At 40.6% G+C, this 22752-nt stretch overlaps 1 protein-coding gene across 2 annotated transcripts in view; it reads left to right on the top strand.

Moving 5' to 3' along the window:
- The window catches only part of jak2b (Janus kinase 2b), a 169286-nt gene extending 156459 nt beyond the window's left edge, over positions 1-12827 (top strand). For both annotated transcript variants that reach the window (XM_043715280.1, XM_043715286.1), the window contains 7 exons: positions 719-855; positions 1336-1525; positions 3099-3223; positions 5134-5306; positions 7979-8096; positions 9227-9340; positions 10829-12827. In XM_043715280.1, the coding sequence (XP_043571215.1) occupies positions 719-855; positions 1336-1525; positions 3099-3223; positions 5134-5306; positions 7979-8096; positions 9227-9340; positions 10829-10936 (965 nt within the window). In that variant the 3' untranslated portion in view covers positions 10937-12827. The remainder of the gene's footprint in view (positions 1-718; positions 856-1335; positions 1526-3098; positions 3224-5133; positions 5307-7978; positions 8097-9226; positions 9341-10828) is intronic.
- The last annotated feature ends 9925 nt before the right edge of the window (positions 12828-22752 follow it).

Below are 22752 nucleotides of genomic sequence, written 5' to 3' on the forward strand. Positions count from 1 at the left end.
ACTAGGACCCGTGGATACAGCCTTAGAATTAGAGGGGGTAAATTCAGAACAGAAATGCGGAGACATTTCTTCAGGCAGAGAGTGGTGGGCCTGTCGAATTCATTGCCACAGAGTGCAGTGGAGGCTGGGATGCTAAATGTCTTCAAGGCAGCGATTGATAAATTCTTGATGTCACAAGGAATTAAGGGCTATGGGGAGAATGCGGGTAGGTGGAGTTGAAATGCCCATCAGCCATGATTGAATGGCGGAGTGGACTCGATGGGCCGAATGGCCTTACTTCCGCTCCGATGTCTTATGGTCTTATGGACCATAAACTGAGGCCTCATTAGCTCTCTCAAGTGGAAATGAAAGCCCCCAAGGCACCATCACAGTGAACGACAGGAGAACTGTCCTCAGTGCCCTGGCCACTACCCAACCTTGCATCAACATCCCAAATAAAATGAGTACTTAGCTTTCAGTTTGCTGTTTTTGGGAGCTTGCTGTTCATATATTGTCCGTGATGTTTCCTACTTTCAACAGTGACTATGTTGAAAGGTGTTATATTTAAAAAATGCTTCACTTGGATATAATTTGGGTCATCCTGTCGTTGTTAAAAGTGCCAAACATATGGAAGTGTGACACATCCAGGTAAGTATAAGAAGGCAAGACCTTAATTGGAGGACAGAATACCTGCCAAACTGAAAACTTGCTCCGTAACAGATTATTGTTTGTCCCACAGATTATGAGTTATTGGCTGAAAGTGACCTACTCCCGAACATGCGAGGTGGTGGGCTTGGCTTCCTTGGAGCTGGTACAAACCATGATGTTGTGCAGTTTGAGGAACGGCATCTCATATTTTTGCAACAGTTGGGCAAGGTAATTACATTTTTTTTTAACCACTTCAGTCTCTAAACCGGAATTCCAGTTTTCCAAATCTTCTTTTAACTGACAATTTACACATATGATGGAAGTATGCAGTTTTTGGACCATGTCAGCTCTATTAGCCCTACTAGGTCAATGTTCTGCATCATTGTCTTTCTGTAAGGAACCATACTACAGGAGCTGGGTTTGCAGAACCAATTGCTCTGGGGGAATGGAAACTAGACCAAAAACTCACCGATTCTGGTGACTTGACTTCTTTAAACTGAATTGTATCAGAAAGAATTCTTTTTATTTATATGTGCGAGTGTGAGGTTAGTGTGGAATCCTGGAGAGAACCTGGTAACACTCCCAGGAATGTTCCCATGATGTTCACGTTCAATATATTTTATCCGTGGAGTTTCATAGAAACAAAATGCATGAATAAATTTTACGTCCACTTGTGGCACTAAACAAGTGGTCTTCAAATCCAAACAGGGTAACTTTGGCAGTGTCGAGCTCTGCCGGTATGATCCACTCCAGGACAGCACAGGCGATGTGGTGGCTGTGAAGAAGCTACAACAGAGCACCGCAGAACACTTGCGTGACTTTGAAAGAGAAATTGAGATCCTCAAGTCCCTTCAGCACGACAACATTGTCAAGTACAAAGGAGTGTGCTACAGTGCTGGTAAGTGCAGTCAGTCTGAAAGATGAACTGGATGACGTAACGTGTGAGGGTCACCTCATATGACAGTCAAGCTGTGAACCTTCTAAGGTATTGCCTTGCCCCTTCACTGCCTTTTTAGGCTGCATTTTGTGAGCGGTGATGAAATCCTGTTGCCCAGAGATGTGACTGAGAGCCAACAAAGTTTCAGCTGGCAACATATGACTAATTTAAGAGGCCGCCATCAAGTTTAAAAGAAGTGGCCACAAATGGACAGTCAGACAGAACGTCACCAACTCGATGGCAAACCCCACCTCCCCCCTGTGCGATGGTGCGGGCCCCCTCTTTAGTTTATGGAGTGCCCATAATAATAGAAGCCCATCCCTAGCCAATTGGTGATACCAGCAGGATGAGGCCAGTGGGCATTACTTGCTACGTAAGGGCCACAGTTGACAGCAGTAAGGAAAGACTGCCCATCTTCCTTCCTGCCAGGCTGCTAATCAGGATGGAGGTGGGGAGGTATTTATGTGCCCCCTGAGCCAACCACAATGAGGTGTGTTAAATACCACTGTATAACACTTGAACAATAAGCAAGCTCTGCAAAGGCTGGTTTGTGGGAGCTGAGGAATATTGAGGGAGAAGCAAGGTTTTAATTGAGCAACTTAATTACACCCTGACCAGCAATTCTCACCAAATTTCTGGAAGAATTAGATCAGTTGCTCTATGCCGTGTTCTGTTTCCAAAGCATGGTAGGGCCCTGGAATTGGTTTGTATTAAATGTATGAGCTGACGCTGCTAGTTTGGACATTTTGATGCAACTTACTGGTCAAGACTGGCCAACGCTGACTGCGAAGCGAGTCTGGTTGGGTTGATGAGAAGGGAGGAGAGAAAATACAGGAAGGTGAGATGGATCCCAAACATTTCTAGAGGAGGCAAAGGGAGTAATTCGATTAGATTACTTACAGTGTGGAAACAGGCCCTTTGGCCCAACAAGTCCACACCGACCTGCCGAAGCACAACCCACCCACACCCATTCCTCTACATTTACCCTTTCACCTAATAGTGCAGGCAATTTAGCATGGCCAATTCATCTGACCTGCGCATTTTTGGACTGTGGGAGGAAGCCGGAGCACCCGGAGGAAACCCACACAGACACGGGGAGAGTGTGCAAACTCCACACAGTCGCCTGAGGTGGGAATTGAACCGGGTCTCTGGCGCTGTGAGGCAGCAGTGCTAACCACTGTGCCACCATGCCACCCATATTACCTTAATTGAAAAGCCTGCAGCCATCCTTTTACTACCCATGGGTTAAGCAGCCAGCCCCAAAATCTCAAACAACCTGCTGGCCCCATTTTTGCCATGGTCCTCAAAAAGCAGCATTAGGAGTCAGTTTTGTGCCTGCCTAGAAATGGACATTGTGACAGTGGCGGTGTGCAGTTTGGCAATCTGCGCAGTTCCAGGGGAGGTCAGATGCAGGCTATCACAGCCTGAAATTGATCACTCAATCACAGAGGTTATTGCATATGAACTGAACAACAGTGTTGGACTTCTCCCCGCTGATCCTCTCACACTTAGAGTATTGTTTTTGCTTCATTAGGACGGCGAAATTTGCGATTAATAATGGAGTACCTACCTCACGGCAGCTTGCGTGACTATTTACAGAAGAATAAAGAGCGGATTGATCACAAGAAACTGCTGGCATATGCTTCTCAGATCTGCAAGGTAATCCAATGCTTTCTACGAGTTGGTGGCCACCTAGTGTCAGTTCCTGAAGAAGGGCCTGTGCCCGAAATGTCGAATCTCCTGTTCCCTGGATGCTGCCTGACCTGCTGTGCTGTTCCAGCAATAAAGTTTCAACTTTGATCTCCAGCATCTGCAGACCTCACTTTCTCCACCTAGTGTCAGTACCAAGTACTGCCCAGATTCATACTGTAGCAACTGCTCAGGGGAGATGTCCTGTCATCGGCTAGAATTAGGACTCCAATGAATTGGTGGCTTTCTCATTGTTAATCAAAGAGATGAGTGCATAGCTGGAGACGGAGTCCAGAGAGAAAGGAATAGGCACACGAGGGGATTATTGATAGTAGGCCAGGTCAGAAGCTGAGTACATGACAATGAGAGCTTAGCGTAGTTTAGATTAGATCCCCTACAGTATGGAAACAGGCCCTTTGTCCCAACAAGTCCACGCCAACCCTCCGAAGAGTAACCCACTCAGATCCATTCCCCTACCCTAGTTGTCTAATGCAACTAACATTATGTTAGTATAACACAGTGGACAATTTAGTATGGCCAATTCACCTGACCTTATCATCTTTGGATTGTGGGAGGAAACCCACGCAGGCACTAGGAGAATGTGCAAACTCCAGATAGACAGTCGCTCGAGGTGGGAATCAAACCCAGGATCCTGGCGCTGTGAGGCAGCAGTGCTAACCGCTGAGCTACAGTGCTGCCCGAGAGAGAACTGATTAGGCTCTGCTGAAAGCAACCCATGTGGTGACATGACCAGGATATATGGGATGGATGAAAAAATAAATAAAAGGGCAGAACCAGGCTGTAACGTTGAGGGCTAGGGACTGCAAGGTTCCCAAGTGGAAAATGTGGTGCTGTTCTTCAAGTGTGCACTGAGGCTCATTGGAGCCCATTAGGCCTACAACAGAATTGTTGGCCAGCGAACATGGTCGAGTGCTGAAGTGGCAGGTGACTGGAAGCTCAGGGTCATTTTTGCAGACAGAATGTGGAAGCTCTGCAAAACACTCCCCCAGTCTGCATTTTGTCACCCAGTGTATCCCTACCTCTGAACCAGGAGACTTGGGTTCAAGTCCTACCTGCTATAGAGGCATATCATTACATCACTGACCCAGCTGATTACAAGTACACCAACCTTCTCTGAGTGCAGTCAGAACAAGCCTCTGTGAATGTTTCTATTCACTTTCACAAACTATAAAAAGAGTATCAGAGGGCAAGTGAACAGTTTACATATAAACTTGGAAAGGGCAATTTGTACTAGATGGAATCAATGATTTTGTATACCACAAGAGGGCAGCCTTTCTATATCTTGACTTGATGTAAATTTGAGATTTCTGTTCAGCTTCTTCCCTGTCCTGCTATGCCCTGATTTTCAGTGAAGAACGAAAATGTACTGAATCTGATGAATGGTGTTTTGATGCTTTTCGTAAACATTATAGAAACAGCATTTAGCCATTCAAGCCTGCTCTGTCATTATAGCAGGTCATGGCTCATTTGCAGCCTCACTGCATTTACCCACCTTTGGTCCATAGCCTTACTGGGAAAAAAAAAACTATCCATCTGAATGGCCAATGTCTTAAATGCCTATAGTCTTTTGGAGATGGTAGTTCCTGAATTCTATTGTCCTATCTATGGCAAAAATATTTTCCGATTCTGGTTTTGAATTGGGGCAGCCAAAGCTCCCTGCTCAACCAGACATTTATTTCCTGAGAGTTTGAGTTACTTATCATTTCATAAGATTAATAAAGCACAATCCCAAATGTCCTGGGAGGTTTGTGGTCGAAATTGTGTGCAGGTGGTCCATATTTCTAGCATATTCACACCAGTCACAAATGTGCCATTTTCAAGTGAACGATAGCAAGCACTTTTGTTTTGCTTCCTCACAGGGAATGGAGTATCTAGGAACCAAGCGATATATACACAGAGATCTGGCAACACGGAACATTCTCGTAGAAAATGAGAACAGGGTGAAAATTGGTGATTTTGGCTTGACCAAAGTCTTGCCACAAGACAAGGAATATTACAAGGTGAAAGAGCCAGGAGAAAGTCCAATCTTTTGGTAAGCCCATAAGTCAATTTGAGGCATATGCCTTGCACAACCTTGTTAGGTAGTCTGATCCAGAATTAATAATGTTTGTTTTATGCTGTGAGGACATTTTTAGCATAATGGTTTACCATTAAATTTTGGATTAACTGATTTGAATTATCCAGTAACTCAAAAGTGTTTTTGCAATACAGCAAATAGGAGTCCGCTGTTTAAAAATGGAATAATTTTGTTTTTGATAGATTCACACACAGTGACTTCCAAGTTAAAACTTTAGCAAATTTTAAAAATCTGCCTTTCAGCACATTGAAACCTACTCCTATTACTGCTCCCAAACTGCCTTGATGCAAGTGATATGGTCAGCACATTTCTACAAGTAAAGCCGAGAAACATCCTGAAGTAACTCGAATGATAAGAAAAAAACTGCAAATGATGTAAATCTGAAATAAATAGCGAATGCTGAAGTAACTTCAATCTTTGGAGAAAAACTGGTCACGTTTGTCTCCAGTAAATCTTCTATGCTAACCTCAAAATGTTAACCTGGTTTCTCTCTTCTGCAGCCAGACCTGTTGAGTTTCTTCAACATTCTCTGTATTTGATTCTAAAGTAACTAATTGATTTAGTGCAATTAATTTGAACGCTATCAAGGCAGGGCTTTTTTCCTTCTAAATTCTGTAATTAACTGTTAGTACTATACAGAAGTTAATTTCAGAGAAAGTTTGGTCACTTCACAATGCATGTAATGAGCTGTAAGATTCACAGCACAAATCCTTGCCTCTTAACATGTTTGTGCACAGAATGAAAAATGAATCTGAAAATGGTGAGTTGATAGTACACTTAATGTTGTTGTTTCAGTACAATCATTACAAATCCTGACTACTTTGAAAGTAATCTGTTTGCTTGTTTCAGTTGATTGCGAGGGAGAAGTGTGACTTAAGGGTAAAACTCAACAATGACCACAGAAAAATTAAATAATTAACAGTCGCCCCAGGAAGGAGGAGCAGCCCCTGCAAACCGTTAATGCTTAAGCTCTAATGAGTGAGGCCCAGAAGCTACAGCACAGGAAGAATTGGAAAGTTGAAGGATAATTGATATGTCCAGTCCTGGTTAGGGAGTCAGGCAGGCAACTGACTTGCAGATGCAGGCACATTGGGTGAGGTAAGGGATGCTGAGTAAACAAAACAAAAATAACACACATCTTATGAGCATGCAAGATATCATGCTCATATGACATTGCCTTTCCTTTCAAAACTTCAAATAAACCACTGTCACTTACAAAACAGTAAACAATGTAACTGGTGGACTAGCCTCATCTCAAAAAAAATATCAAAAGTAAAACCATATAGCTCATTGAGCATGCTCCACCATTTATTGCTATTATTACTGATCCTCTGCTTCATCTCTGCTTTCCCGCTTGCTCCCCAAATCTTTTGAACCCCTCAATGACCAGCAACCTGTCCATCCGAACCTTAAGGATTGTCAACCATGTACCATCTGGCAAGGAATTCCAAAGATTGATTAAAAGTTGTGAACTATATTCAAGATTCAAGAATGTTTTAGCATTGTGAGTGACTTTGAATCCTTGTACTCTCCTTGAAGTCTCATGAAGTTGACATGCAAGTACATCAAGGAATTAGGAAAGCAAATGTTACTTTGGCCTTTTTTAAGAAACGATTGACGTAGATAAGTTGAATCTTATTGTAATTATCAGGGGCTCTGGCTAAAACTGCACTTAAAGAGCAGTATATAGTTTCAGTCTCCTTACCTAAAAATGAGGTTTAGAGAGATAGCAATGAAAGTTCACTGAGTATCGACTTATTCCAGGAATAAGTGGATTATTTTACCGGAAGAGATTTGGGTGTGCCTACAGATTAGAGACATAGTCAGTGATCTCATGGGAGCATTTAAAGTTAAAGGATTTGACAGTAATGTTAGGAAGACATTTACCCTGGCTGGGGAATAAATGGTGGGGGGGGGGGGGTGGGGGGGGGGGTCAAAATTTCTGGAAAAAAACGGAATCAACCATTTTGGACTGACTTGAGGAGGAAGTTCTTTGTTCGAACACTTAATTATGTTTTATTGTCGCGTGTACTCAAGTACAACTATAGTGAAAAGTGTACAATGTTGCTATTCCCGGAGCCATCTTAGGTACAAAGGAACCTAACTACAAAATCTTAGGTACACAGTAGAAAAATAAAGATACAAAATTAAAAGTTCAACAGTCTTTCTCAAGTCCTGAGCCATGCTGGGCTCACACTCCCTACAACGGCTCATTCTCCTTCACTTTGGCCTGTTCTCGGGGAGATCTTGAACTACCTGCTCTTGCTGCTGCCACAGATTTCTATTGCTTAGAAGGTTATTGATGCTCAGCTGCTAAGTAGGTTCAAGTCAGTATTTGAATGACCTGCCTGTGCCTTTATTTCTTGAGTTCTTACATATAGCTACAGTGAGGAGCTTCCACAAAAGTAGGAAAATGATGGCATTACTGTGCATCTTGAGTCTGCCTACATGAGAGCTCTAGGAGAAGATTGCCTCAGCCTTTAAATGGCACACAACACTTGGAGGATTGAAGAGAAAGTCATAGTTTAAATAGAGAAATTGCTGGCTGGGATTTTTTGATAGTGTGCAGCAGACCACTCAGGTTATGATGGTTAAGTGTGTGATATTTTTCTGAATATCTGAAACAGGTACGCACTGGAGTCTCTAATGGAAAACAAATTTTCAGTGGCTTCAGATGTTTGGAGCTTTGGAGTGGTGCTATATGAGCTTTTCACATACAGCGAGAAGACCAAAAGTCCACCATCGGTAAGGCTTCAACTTCTAATTAAACTTGTTTCTCGACCGGCTTTGTTTTGTATCACTAATGCTACCTGTTGCATGAAATACTGTTCACAGTTTGCAAATTTTACAATGTAAAGCACGTTTACTGCCTGTTTGGAAAATCTATTATTACATATTGACCAGGATGTTCAGAGAGTAGCAATCACAGGATGTTCTGCTCGTAATTCTTTTCTCTCTGTTGGTATTAAACTCTGAATTTCTAGCCGTGAATTCTGATCCAGGCCTGTTTAGGAATGCGGAGCCTAACTCTGCTGAAAATAGGTCCCTCCTCCCACTGACTGCAGGATTGTCCAGGTGGAGTGGGCAGTGCACAACGTTTGGGACTTAAATGTGCAGCAGCACAACCAGATACTGTGAAAGATGCTGCTAAAGATGAGTGTGTTTAGCATAGCAGTTGGTTAAGGGGATAGGTTTCATGAGATGGATAGAGTGCCAGGCAAAGAGGGTGCCAAATGGGTATCATGTCAGATTAGATGGAGTGCTTTCAGGATAGATTGGGGGTGGGGGGTGCGGGGGGGAGTTCAGAAGAATGTCCAAGCTGACATTGAGGGGGTTGCCAGTGCTTCAGGCAGACAGCATTGCTCAGGGTCTCAGGTCACAGGGTTGGCAGGCGAGCGGGGAAGTGGAGAGGAATCATATAGAGTTGCAGGGTATCTGGTCAAGGGGTGCATAGGTGGTTGTTTGGCATTGGCAGAGGTGTAGTTGTAGGATGTGTGGTAAGTTAGGGGTCAGCTAAACTGTTTTTAATCTTCCAATGTTTTCTGGGTGACTATTAACTGAAGTGGAACCATCTCCAGTGTTAAGGAGTATTCCCCCACCCCACCAGAGTATCCTAGATGAAAGGGGAGTAGCCCTTCAGGATCTTCACCTTTCCCAGGTAATTCCAGCAGTCAGCAGTGTCTCAGGTCCTGCAGGATCCTGACGTACAACCCCAGTGTGCACTATTCCAACAACTGTCTGGTCTTTGGAAAAGCAGGGCCATTATTTACTGCTTTTTCAGTACTTTACAAATATTGCTCACTTAAATGTTAACCGGTTTTCCAACATTTCTCTTTCGATGAATCCAATTTAGTGTTGTTTAATTGCATTTTCAGGAATTCATGCGCATGATCGGCAGTGATAAGCAAGGGCAGATGATTGTCTTCCATTTGATCGAGCTACTTAAAGAGGGTAGACGACTGCCAAATCCAGATGGCTGTTCTGACACGGTATTGCACATAAAGCCATTTACTCTTTAGTTTCTTCATCTAGCACAAATCATTGTATTTTCATTTGAAAAAGTAATGTGCGGGATTAGGCTAAATCCGGTTACTGAAATAGTTTATAGTTATTTAGAGTAACCTTTGATGTAATTATTTACCGATTTTAAAAACTAGCAAGCATGTTACACCCCTGGGGCAGTGTTTAATGGCAGTGATGGGGTAGGTATGGTGCAGAGGAAGGCGTCATGCCAGCTGGCAGAAATGTGTGAGTGAGATTACTATCAAAATATGGAGTGAGTGTCCTATCGGTCTGACCCATCCAGGAACTGAGGGCAGATTATGTAAACTCAATTCTTCCATCAATTTACAGCTGGAAAAGAGATTTTCTTTGTCTGTGTCTGGGTCATAGAGTCATAGAGATGTACAGCATGGAAACAGACCCTTCGGTCCAACCCGTCAATGCCGACCAGATATCCCAACCCAATCTAGTCCCACCTGCCAGCACCCGGCCCATATCACTCCAAACCCTTCCTATTCATATACCCAACCAAATGCCTCTTAAATGTTGCAATTGTACCGGTCTCCACCACTTCCTCTGGCAGCTCATTCCATACCCGTACCATCCTCTGTGTGAAAAAGTTGCCCCGTATGTCTCTTTTATATCTTTCCCCTCTCACCCGAAACCCCCATGCCCTCTAGTTCTGGACTCCCCGACCCCAGGGAAAAGATTTTGCCTATTTATCTTATCCATTCCCCTCATAATTTTGTAAACCTCTATAAGGTCACCCCTCAGCCTCCAATGCTCCAGGGAAAACAGCCCCAGCCTGTTCAGCCTCTCCCTATAGCTCAAATTCTCAAACCCTAGCAACATCCTTGTAAATCTTTTCTGAACCCTTTCAAGTTTCAGAACATCTTTCCGATTTAGCAAGTCTCCTGCAAGAGTTAAGAGCAATGAACTTGGACTATATTTAAGAACTAAATCAGTATTTAGATCACATATGGAATTGGGTCATTCAATTCAACAGTCAGTGGAGGTGTTTCTGCTCAGCAGGAATCTCCTCCCACATCTCTTCATCTCTCGTGGTGTCACTAGGCAAAAGCAAGCATCACAATGTTGTATTTAACTGCATAGGACTAGCTACTAAATAGGCAGTTTCACTTAGAGGCTGCTGTGGGAATTGTTAAGAATTATCCCTAATTAAGTTAATATTTGTCATCATCTCAGCCAGATCTTAAAATGTAGCCATGACAGATTAAACCTATCTTATGAGTGCATGCTGTTAACTGATATTTACTGAAGGGGTTGTGTAATCAGTAGGAAGGATGGGGGAAATAATCCATTTTAATAGAACGTTGGAAGCAGAAAAGTTGTTTCAAAGATGCCTTGCATACTTAATGAAAAAACATTTGTTTATGAGCAGCGTTGTAGCAATGAGAAACAATGTTTTCAAACCTATTTTTGAATCCTGACCATGCTTCACCTTCCAACCTCAGATGTATTCAACAATGATGGAATGCTGGAACACTGTGTCAACTCAGCGCCCAACTTTTAAGGAGCTCGCTCAGAAAGTGGACTCCATGAAGGATTCTATGGGAGGATGAGTTTGCAGAAACTTCAACCGGGATACTCTGAAGTCCCAGCACAATTGCTGCTTTTCCAGTCTGTATCTGGCAAGGATCACTTTGGACTTCTTCCTCAGCCTGTGGGAAATGTTAGTCCTTTCGTAGTGATGTCGCAGTTCAGCAGGACAGGCTGGTAAATTATTGGTGTTGTAACTACGAAATGATTTGCCCACTTCAGGCCTGCTGACATGTGGGTCTAATACTGCGGCTGTTTATAACAGTAGGAGTTAACTATGTGGTGATGATACTTCCGACACAGTGATGCTTGGAGTTTATCATTGCCACAATTGTTGGAGGGCCTTCAGTGGTGAATATTACACCTGATGTTATCTGTGCTACTTGCACATCAGCTGACTAAAGAAAAAGATTCTAATTTTGAATTTGCCCATTGTACCCTAAAACTGTGCGAATAGTAATTTCGACAAAGATTGGAGAATAATTTCACCGTTATGTAGGATCTTATTTGGACTTGTCATAGATTAGATTTTCAAATAGTGTTGACAAGAATATGGATAAGTCCCATGCTATGATATTTATTATATATGTTAGTTTGGCAATATTAACTACGAAAGGAAAAGATCAATTTCTGAAATTGAAAATTTTCATGAATTAACTATGCTGTGGCTGTGAGTATGGTGATGCATTAAATGGTGATGTAAGAAGTGTATGTTACTGCAGAATATTGTAGATGTTGAACTGGTGATACGTTCAAGGATTTGCGAGCGGTGCATAGATTTGGGAGTTGTAGCTTCATAATATCTTGAAGAATCCGCATTCATGAGGGAATAATTGTTTGGTACATGATCCGGAATATTAAACAATGCATAGTTTGTAGTGACACTTAATCTGCCTTATGTTATCCATTTGTTATTCTTTGTAACATCTGGATCAGTTGTGAAGGAGAAATATGTTGAACACCATTTGCTTAGGTTAATTATATGAAGAGAAGCTCAGGGATATTTTGCGCTTTTTTTTTAAAACAAAGAAAACGATCGATGCAGGATTAGTTGTTTCATCCAAAAATGAATTAATTTACATACATGAATTCAGTAGGCACTCATGCCAAAATACTTTTGAATTCTGCCACCTCCACCACCTAATGGGCACAGAGGGGTGATTAACAAGTACCAGTCTTGTTCAGCATTATGCCCATCCCAAGGACTTTTTTCCAGAAGTCATGCAAACATAGTCTTTACCCCGCAATAGAAAAATCATTCTTCAGCTATACAAGCAAGCACGACCAAAACGTAGATATAAAATGACCAAGATTTTATTCTCCTTCTTTATTAATTTAATTTTCTACAGACTCTTAAGTTTACTTCCATCCATACAATACCAGTTTGAACTCAAAACTCTGAGCAGGGAAGGCCATATCCTAATGGTATTCTCCCTATGCTATTGACTTAGATTCACAAGTAATGTTTAGGGGACATGACAGAGGATGGAATTTGAATGTCGTGAAAAATCCAGAATTAAGAGTCTAACGATGACAATGAAATTGTTGTTAAAAACCCGGCTGGTTCATGACTATCCTTTATGGAAGGAAACTGTGGTCCTTACTTGGTCTGGCCCATATGTGACTCCAAATCCACAGCAATGTGATTGGCTGTTAACTGCCTCTGGGCAATTCAGCATGGACAATTAAATTCTGGCCTGGCCAGAGACCCCTACATCCAACAAAATAAACAGAAATTATTAATGATGCAGTGTTTGTAAAGCAGCAGCTGAAATTGTGCACTTGGGAATGCAGTAATTTCTGTGAATGAGCCACACAACACAGGTACACTACTAGCTGCAAACCCACATTAAAAATGTCCATTTATGAACAAGTAGAGTTATCCAACCGATAAGAATAAATGTAAGATACATGTTTTTGTGTTCATTCCTCCATTTTTGTTACAATGAACAGATTGCAGCACTTCCTACAACACTTGTCCACCATATGTGAGCCATGTAAAGTGTTGTAGCAGAATTGGTCTGGTATTGATTGACTGTAGAGAGGAGAATAGTCAAATAGAAATGTAGAGTATAGCACTCTAATGTCAGCGCTATGTATTACCTGGGGCTATTTACCTCTGTGTCCTGTTCTGTGTGATATTCCAGCTTTTGGATATGAATTTTGGAAAAGCCATTTCCAGGATGGAGGCTTGTGATCAACAGGTAGTAATCACTGTACTGTCTTTACCAGTATCCCTCTGTTTGCAGCAAAATTACTCAGGACCATGTTCCATTAAACAATGCATACCACTACAGGAGCTATTATTAAGTGTTTTAGCTTTGATTCATGTTTTCTTGCAATGTTCACTGAACAGTGAGAAGTCCAGGAGTATTCTCATTGAACTATGTCATCAGGGACATTTTGAGGCAATGAGTGCAGAATACCAGACTAGAAATGTGTTCCTGCTATAAAGCATATTGGCTTAAGTACAAATTCTGCATTGCATTGACGCCAAACAACTGAATAAACCAACAGTGAGTGTTATAACTCCTCAGGCCTTGCAAGTCATTCATGAAGCACATGAGAAAGCCAGAAGATACTTACTTTCTTTAGGGCTGGGCTAATTAAAATGGAAAAACTTCTATTCACGTTCTCTCTGACACGTATGTCCTCAGAAACCACTTTCCTCCTTGCATCTTCCTTCGTGTGCACTTTTTTGGAATTTTATCTTTCCATGAATTCCTGAAAACAAATAGCAAACTAATCAACAAAGGACTGTGTACTTTAATTTGACAACTTTCCAATCTAACTTGTTTTTGCTGTTACCCAAATAAAGAAACAATATCATTCGGTATGAATGAGACTGTCGGGGTTATTTGGGAGAAATGTAAACAGCAAGTGAGCACTTTCATAATTGGTGCATCCACTAAAGCCATTGTGTGACATTATTTACTTAAAAAAAAATTCATGGATGAATGTGAATGTCATTGGTAGGGTCAACGTTTGTTAATTTCTCAAAGACCATTAGAGTGTAGTTAAACCTCCACCGTCTGCTCAGAATAAATAATGAGTGTATTGAAAGTGCTGTTCTCTACTGAGCTATCATGTTGCTATATAGTAAGGAGCTCGCTGGCTATTTCATACCTGAAAAGTGTGCCATTTTGGAATGTTTCCCAGCTACTTTGGAACTGAAATCAGATCTTCATGTTTCCATTTCTTTATATAATGGTAGTTTTAGCATTGCATAGTCTGCATTTATACAGCACCTTTACTAGCATGCAAAGTTCCAAAATTTGCAAATATTTTCAAACAAAAGAATTGTCTGCATGTTTTGGACATGCGATCAAAAACTGATCAAAGCAGTGTGTTTGATAGAACATAGAAAAGTACGGCACAGAACAGGCCCTTTGGCCCACAATGTTTTGCCAAGGATTAATCCTAATGTAAAATAGAATTACTTAATCTACACACCCCTCAAGTCACTGCTATCCATGTGCTTGTCCAGCAGTCGCTTAAATGTCCCTAATGACTCTGCTTCCACCACCACCGCTGGCAATGTATTCACAACTCTCTGCGTAAAGAACCTACGTCTGACGTCCCCTCCATACCTTTCTCCTAATATCTCATGCAGCATATTAAAGGATGAAAGTGAGCTGGAGAAGTTGAAAGAGGGATTTCAAAGTCTAGATGATTGGCTGGTCACCCAGACAGATTTTTATACTTTAGTCTTCTTTGGATAGCCATGGGAAGACCATTGTCTGATGTAGGCTACAATCTACATAATTCAGTAAATCAAACTGTCACTCCAAAGTGTGTGCTGTGCTTCTATCATCATGAACCATATGTTGTTAAAAACTGTACCTAGCATCAGAAATGTACTAATGCAACCATGAAGGATTCAAGAGTAAGGTGGAGATCTGACATAAGCTGAAGCATTTCTGGTAGATTAATCGGAAGGGTGAGCAACATGTTTCAATTCATTTGAGGTTATTAATACAATGATCACAAAATAATATTAGTTAGTATAAATTGACAAATAAGCACCACTTGCAATGAAACCTGAAAATGACCTGAGACAGTGTCTTCAGATGGTGCTTGATGGTGTGATTTCAATCAGCTCTGATTCAAGCTTCATTTTAAATTATCCTAAACTAGCTTTTAAGCATGATTTATGATTTCCTGCCAGATTAACAATGTGCAATAATCATGTTAGAGTGAAAAATGAAAGTGACATGGGGTTGGGGACAGTGGCTGATGTGGTTAGCACTGCTGCCTGAGGGAGCCAGCGACTTGATGGGCTGACTGGCCTGCTTCCACACTATAGGGATTCTGAGTAAAGGTATATCTTTTAATTTTCAACATAAATGTTAACAAATTGTGAATTATTGTAAGAAGATATTTGCTTACTTCAGAGTCATCACATTCTAACTACAAATATGCTTTTGTTAAAAGAAAATGCTTGTTCTTTAAATGGCATTGTTTCTGCCGATTCTTACAAGTGCTTTTTTAAAATTCATTCTTGGGATGAGGTCATTGCTGGCTAGGCCAACATTTATTGCCTATTCCTAATTGCCCAGAGGGCAGTTAAGAGTCAACCACACTGCTGTGGGTCTGGAGTCACATATAGGCCAGACAGGGTAAGGATGGCAGTTTTCCTCCTAAAAGACATTAGTGAACCAGATGGATTTTTTTTCCCCACAATCAACATGGATACACAGTTATCACTACACTCTTAATTCCAGATTATTTTTTATTGAATTCAAATTCATCATCATCTGTGGTGGGACAAATGAGAGTGATAACTGTTTATTTATACTTGGTAATAATTTAGGCCACAGAACATCCATCACCACCAGCCAAGTTTTAGAATACAAAATATACCTGTTGCATGGATCAAAATGATCATTATCCATATGTAAAATGACACTAAATTTTGGTTGTACTCCACAGTGATCTAGAATCCTTGTAGTGTTACCAGAAGATGTGTACCCATTGATTAAGATTGTTTGTTTATTTTTTGTAGCTTTGTAATAGCTTTTTGTAGATTTTCTTTGCAATATCCAGCAGTAATCATAACTACATAGGTGCCAATTAATAACAATTTTTTACATTTTGGACAACGTCAACTAACTAAATCTAAGAATAGTTTGCCTTATAACCTTGGAATTACAGTCCTATGTTCTTCAAATCAAACTTTGTAAAATTGAAACCTAATTTCTGAAACAAGGACAGTGATGACATAGTGCTATTGTCCATGATCTAGTATTGCAGAAACTCAGCTACCATTCTGGTGACCTGGTAAACGGTAGAAAATTAATTCATGAAACCAGTAGAATTAAAACGAAGCCATTGTTGTAAAATCCCATCTGGTTCAGTCATGCCCTTTATGGAAAGAAATCTGCCAATCTTGCTTGGTCTGCCTTACATGTGATTCTAGACCCAGAGCAATGTGGGTGGCTCTTAACTGCTCTCTGGCAAACTAGGGATGAGCAATAATTTGTGGCCTATAAAACTATTCCTGACAGTCCTTCCATTCCAACTAGTTAGACCATGGAATCGTACCGTGGGTTTCTCCAAAGATTCCTAGAGGAATGCATCGCCATTTAGACAACAGATCAGCACGGTGTACGTCAAGGGGGTAAAGCATAAGCATTATTTAGCCTCAGACTAAAGCTCTGTTGAAAGAACCTAGTTTCTGAAATCACTTGTAAATATATTGTGGTTCTTGGCCCTCTTTTGACGCTTAACTGGGGGGGTTCTTAGGCTTGTGTGTACTGTTCACGTGAAAGAGCTGCCTCACTTGTTATGCATCTCATTTCAGTTCATGGGCATGTAATAACTAGTTCTGTACAGAGGCAGTGGCTGAATCAAAATATATCTTGATCCCCCCCAGTGCTTTTTAAGGGCATTAAAAATCTTGTTGCATTCAATTCTACTGCTTAGTTTCTTATCTTGCACATGCATTAAGTCTTGCCATTACAAAAGGCCAAGTGGCCTCCTTCCTGAGTGTAAATTTTAGATGATTAGCTGTTCATAAAGGAAAGAGTCCTTATTTTGCTTTCACTGTTATACATTTTTAAAAATCAATTAATGTTCTTGACTTCACTATTTCCTTAGTCTGAAATGGACCTCTATTGCAATGAATGCCTTCAAGAGTATCTGCTTCCTTTTACATGCCAAATTCTTGTTTATTCTCAGTAATTCTAGTTATCCCTGCGGTCCAATTTCACACAAGCAGCAAATGTTCTCATAGGTAGTGGAACTGTTCTTATACTGCAAAACTTCATCGCCTAAAAGGTGATTTCATTCTCAAGTCTAAACTATTTTCCATTGCTAAGATTGTAATCTGTTTCTATTGTCAACAAATGATCAATGATCCTCTGTAAACTTTACTTCTCCTTGATGGTGAGTGACAAATATCACTCTGTACACAAGACATGCTTCTTATGCTGAAATCACATTGCATTAGAGTCTCATGGGGCTCAACAGGTTAAATTATAAGGATAGTTGTATTAGCTTGCATTCCTTAAATCAGAGAAAATTGTGAGATGAACTAATTGAAGTGTTTAAGATGCTGAAAGGATTCGATTGTGTAGTATAGAGAAGCTACTTTCTCTGTTGCAGGAAGTGAGATCAGGAGGATATAACCTTAAAAATTAGAGCTCGGCCATTTAGGAATTAAATCACAAACATTTTTATTCAGGCAATTGCAATAGAAATCTGGAATCCTTTTCCCAAAAGCCTATGAATGCTCCTTCAGTTCGATCTTTGTGGCCAGAGGTCAACAATTATTAGGCAAGGAAAACAGGATTTGGAAGCAAGGGAATCAAATTTAATTGAGGTATCAATCAGCCATGACTAACTGAACAGTTGATCAGGCACGAGGGACGGAATCTTCTCATGCTTTTCCCATGTTCATATCTCAGAATTAGAATTCCTTGTCCTTAGCTTTTTCATCCTTCTGCAGTGTTTTACACCTAGCTTGGTGCTTTCTAATAATACTTGCTGTTTTCCTCTAATCCGGTCTTCCCTGCAAAGACTATTAATCCTGATTCTGAATTTAATTTAAGAAAAAAAAACAACCAACAAGACACCATTCCTCATGCCTCTGGAACTATTGGAGTTAAGACCATAACTCTATTGTCTGGATGGTCAGTCTGACTCATGCGCTGACAGTAAAATAAATATCGCTTGCCAAATAACCCTGATTGTTGGTGAGCTTTCTGCTGTTGTTCATTTACTTAATAATCAGTCATTAACTTATAGTTTGTTTTATTTAGGATGTGATACTACAATTTATTGCATGAAAATTCATTGCTGTCTTTTTGTCTTTTAAATAAAGTTAAAATAATATTTTCTATTCATTAAGAGAATAAGGTATTGTATATAGTCATGTAAATATTATGGATAATTTTACTGGTCCGCTGTACTTTAAAAGTGCATTTATTTCTTCATTTTCTTGTTACAGAAGATGTAACTGCTATTGTGCCTTGTACTATGAAAATGTATAAACTGTGATAAACAGCAGTAAGTGCATATATATTTTGTGACTTTATATAAGACACATATATTCTGCTGCTAACCCATTACTTTATTGCAAATTCAAATATTTTTAACAGCTTCTGAGAGCCAGGGTGCTTGTAAACTATTGTCCATGCATTTTCTTTTTAATTTACACTTTAATCTGTATGCCATTGTTGTTGAGAAAATAAAATTTTCATTTTTACAAGTTGCATTTTTCTTGTTCAAATTTTCTGAAATTAAATATATTTTGATATTCTGAAATATATTCAGAAATATATTCTGAAACTTCTGCTGTGTAATTTAACAGCTTTGCCTTTTTATTCAAAACAAGGTAACTAGATGAGGTGAAAGGGGATTTTAAAAATTGAGCAATGTTTTACACAGTTTAGACTGTTGTATGACAAAGAATGAAACCTTGAACCCCTAAACCAAATTGGGATGAGAAAAGTGTAAGACAAGTCAAATGGACTGGAAACGTTAACTCTGTTTCTCTCCTCACTGATGCTACCAGACTTACTGAGCCTCTGTGTTTATTTCAGATTTCCAGGATCAGCAATATTTTGCTTTTATTAAGATGAATTGTATATGTAAGTTGCAAATACTTCAGTGAGTGAACTTGCCTGCAATACATATTTATAGTATCAATCCTGATTTGAGTGTAATTATATTACCTTTTCTTAATACATATGAAGTGCATATTTAGACACCCTTTTAAGAATTGCTGTGTGATATATTTTTGGGATTATGTTAGCTAGAAGTGCATCCATCTACTTAAGGGTTTTTCTATCTTATGATGATCATCAAGCTGACAATTGTTGATTCTCAGAAGTGGACTGCTCTCTCTTTTAGCAACGTCATAAACTTTCAGATCAAGGACTACATATGAACCACTTAAGGATAAAGTCAACAGAACTCAGTTGACAAAGCATTCTTATACCTGTATAGTTTTAATAGGATTGGGAGTTTCAACATGAGGCTGTATTGCATCTACTTGTGGATGCTGCTCTATTTATTGATCTGGCATGTCAGTGTGGCATTGATATTGTGGAACACAATGGATGTTGAAGTTGACAGGTTAGGAAAAAACTGTAGAGTCCAAAGAATCTAGCATCATACTAATTGGCGTAGCCCCATCACGAGTTGTCAGAAGAGATGGTTCTGCACATTTCTTTGGATACCAGACATCTGAATGTGTCTTTAAAGCTACGCACACACAAAATTCCCACCTTTGTAAAAGTAAACCCCAAAATTGTAAATACGATCTTTTTTTCTCTCCAGACTCTATGATAAAAATGGCTACTGATCAATGCATTTAGAAAGAGTATATTCAAAATATCTTTTGACGTAATGTGAATAATTTACTTAAGCTAAGCCTTTGAATTTCAGGGGGGAAAAGGGGAATGTGTTGTCGTGTACATGTATCTTTTAAGGGGGTGTACCTTAAATGGCTGTCCGTCATTAACTACCACGTACCAGGCTGTGATGTGCTTTCCTGAAGAAGGGCTAATGCCCGAAACGTCGATTCTCCTGTTCCCTAGATGCTGCCTGACCTGCTGCGCTTTTCCAGCAACACATTTCCATCTGTGATGTATAATCTAGAGTTTATAGACCAACTGAAGCAGCAGGTCTACAGGTCAAATTTATCTACAAATAAAGAGCCTTATTATTGTTTTACCTATCCTTGCAGTGTGATTGGTTTGATTGCAGTAAATGGACGAATGGAATGGGAAAGGTCTAAAACAACAGGCAGAATCTTATAGGGATCTGAAGGATGTAGCCTACAGTGAGTCATGTAGAATCAGGCAACAAGTATGGTGCAGCCAATCTAGTTGTTGAAATCATCTCTCTCTCCATCTTTTATCCCTTTCATAAGCAGAGTGGCAAGATTCTTGTTAGGTGGTGATGGGTTGCCAATTGAGATAGTATTGCTTGTTAGATGCTTTGCTAACATTAATAATGGTCAGAATCTGACAAACTTGCCAAACGAGCTTGATGTCAGAAAACATCACTGAATCTAGAGCATGTACCTGTAAGGTTCAGCTCACCACTTGCTAGAACATGATAGAAAGCAGGTGCCAGGTAATGCTTCATAGGCACTGCCAAGTACATTTGATATCCATGAACCTTGGTGTCTGCCATGCACATTCTCCCCATGTCTGTATGGGGGTTTCCTTTGGGTGCTCTAGTTTCCTCCCATAGTCCAAAAGATGTGCAGGTTAGGTGATTGACCATACTAAATTGTCCATTGTGTCCAGGAATGTGCAAGCCAGGTGGATTTGCCATGGGAAATGCAAGGTTACAGTGATAGGGTGGGGACAGTGGTCAGGATGGGCTGCTCTTCAGGTGGTCCGTATGGACTCAATGAGCCAAATGGCCTGCTTCTACACTCGAGGGATTCTATAATTCCAAGAATCCTCATGTCACATCTCCAGTACACTTATGTACTTCAACACTGCTCCTCTGGCTGCATCAGCCACTATCATTGTATGCTACTGCAAAGACTCTGTACAGTCAGGAACACACACTTAGCTCAAGAACTGGAACAGGAAACGCCTCTGGGTTGTTAGATTGCACTCATTTTGTGCCCACGTGGAAGCCCACAGTACTCCTGTATTGAATTCATTGCTTTCCCTTTTTCTACTGTGCTTTGAGGAGCTGAATGACAGGCAGCACACCATCCAGTTTGACCCTTTCAGCCCTTTTGTGCACTGTTTTCCCCCTGAAATAAAGGTGGCAGGCATTAAGGGAAATGAAAGTGGGTGGAGCAGTGGGGAGGTGTCCTACGTGAGTGAGTAGGAAGCACAGAGGGCCTATACAGTTCATAGTGTCAGAGCTGAGATAGATGAGAGTGACGGAAGATGCGACAAGCATTATTGAAAAATGATACAGCATAAGTCTTGGTGGGAAGTAAGTACAGTAGCCGAAACAGAGTGAGCTGAAGATATTTGATTGAAAATGGTGTCACTTGGCAGAGTGAAGAAGGCCATTGACCTCTTTCCTAAAGTGTTGAGTATTCCTTCAGATAGCTAAGACTATTTTAATCTGGGTGGTAACCTTGGACCAGCTGGAATGTTTGGGTGTCTTGACCTCAACTACCAATCCTGGGGAAGGAGTGGGTTCCATACCAGCACCACCCTGTTCATCAGGACATTGCCTTCAAAGCAGAGTGCCAGTTTTTCCCTGCCTGCCATGCCCAGGGCAAATGTCAGAAGTCATGCAGGACTGATCCAGACTGATGGTGCTTCTGGGTTACATCACAATGATGTGGGTGCAAGGGATGCTGGTGAATTCTGGGATATTGGCTGAGTGGCAACTTGTTATAGGAACAGTACGTGGTAAGATGGGTTGGAAATCTTAGCCATATCTGACCAATTTACTGACTTGTGCCCTCAACCCCTCCCTCCCTTCTCAGCACAACGATAGGGTTATTCTTGTCCTCACTTTCCACTCCACTTACCTCCGCAGTCAAAGGCTCATCCTATCATTTCCATTGCCTCCAATAGGATGCTACCACAAACAGACCTCACCCTTCCCTCCTCTGTCAAATTTCCAGAGACTGTTACACACCTATCAAGTGAAGCTATGAATCTAGTCAACTGCATTCGCTGCTCACAATGCAGTACCTCTTCCAAAATCAAACTGCACATTTCTTAACTCCATTCCATCTGCAAAAAAAAATGACCCAGACATTCTTAACCATTTGCTATTTCAAAACACCATCTTGTTTTTATGTTAACATTTCTGTTCTAGCTGAACACTGAAACCCAAAACTAGTTGGAGGAACAGTCCTCCCTCCCTTTCTCAATTTGAATATTTTATAGCCTTCAGGATCCTGCTTTGTAATCAACAATTTCAGACTATGAACTCTCCATTACAATTATCATCATCCCCATTTCTGTTCCTGTAGGTTTGCAAATTTAGTCCACAAGATCATAAGAAGCAGCAGAAGGAGTAAACCATTTAGAATTAGAATTAAAGTTTATTGTTACATGTACTCGAGTACAGGAGTACTGAAAGTTTACAATGTTGCCCTTCACGGCATAATCTTCGGTACAAAGTTTAGATACTGTACAAAACAGAAAAGAGAGAAAGTTATATTACCTTACAGTGACTCATAGTATAATCAGTGATTTTTGAGAAGATTTGTAGCTCAGGTTGAGATTCTGGATGTAGGTTTGCTCGCTGAGTTGGGAAGTTCATTTCCAGACATTGTCACCCTACTAGATAACATCTTCAGTGGGCCTCAGGCAAAGCAGTATACATAATTCATAGTACAATTTGGAAATATGCCCCTTATGAGCCTGCTTGACTATTCAATAAGATAGAGGCAAAT

Source organism: Chiloscyllium plagiosum, chromosome 2, assembly GCF_004010195.1.
Source record: "Chiloscyllium plagiosum isolate BGI_BamShark_2017 chromosome 2, ASM401019v2, whole genome shotgun sequence".
In the NCBI taxonomy this organism is placed as follows: Eukaryota; Metazoa; Chordata; class Chondrichthyes; order Orectolobiformes; family Hemiscylliidae; genus Chiloscyllium; species Chiloscyllium plagiosum.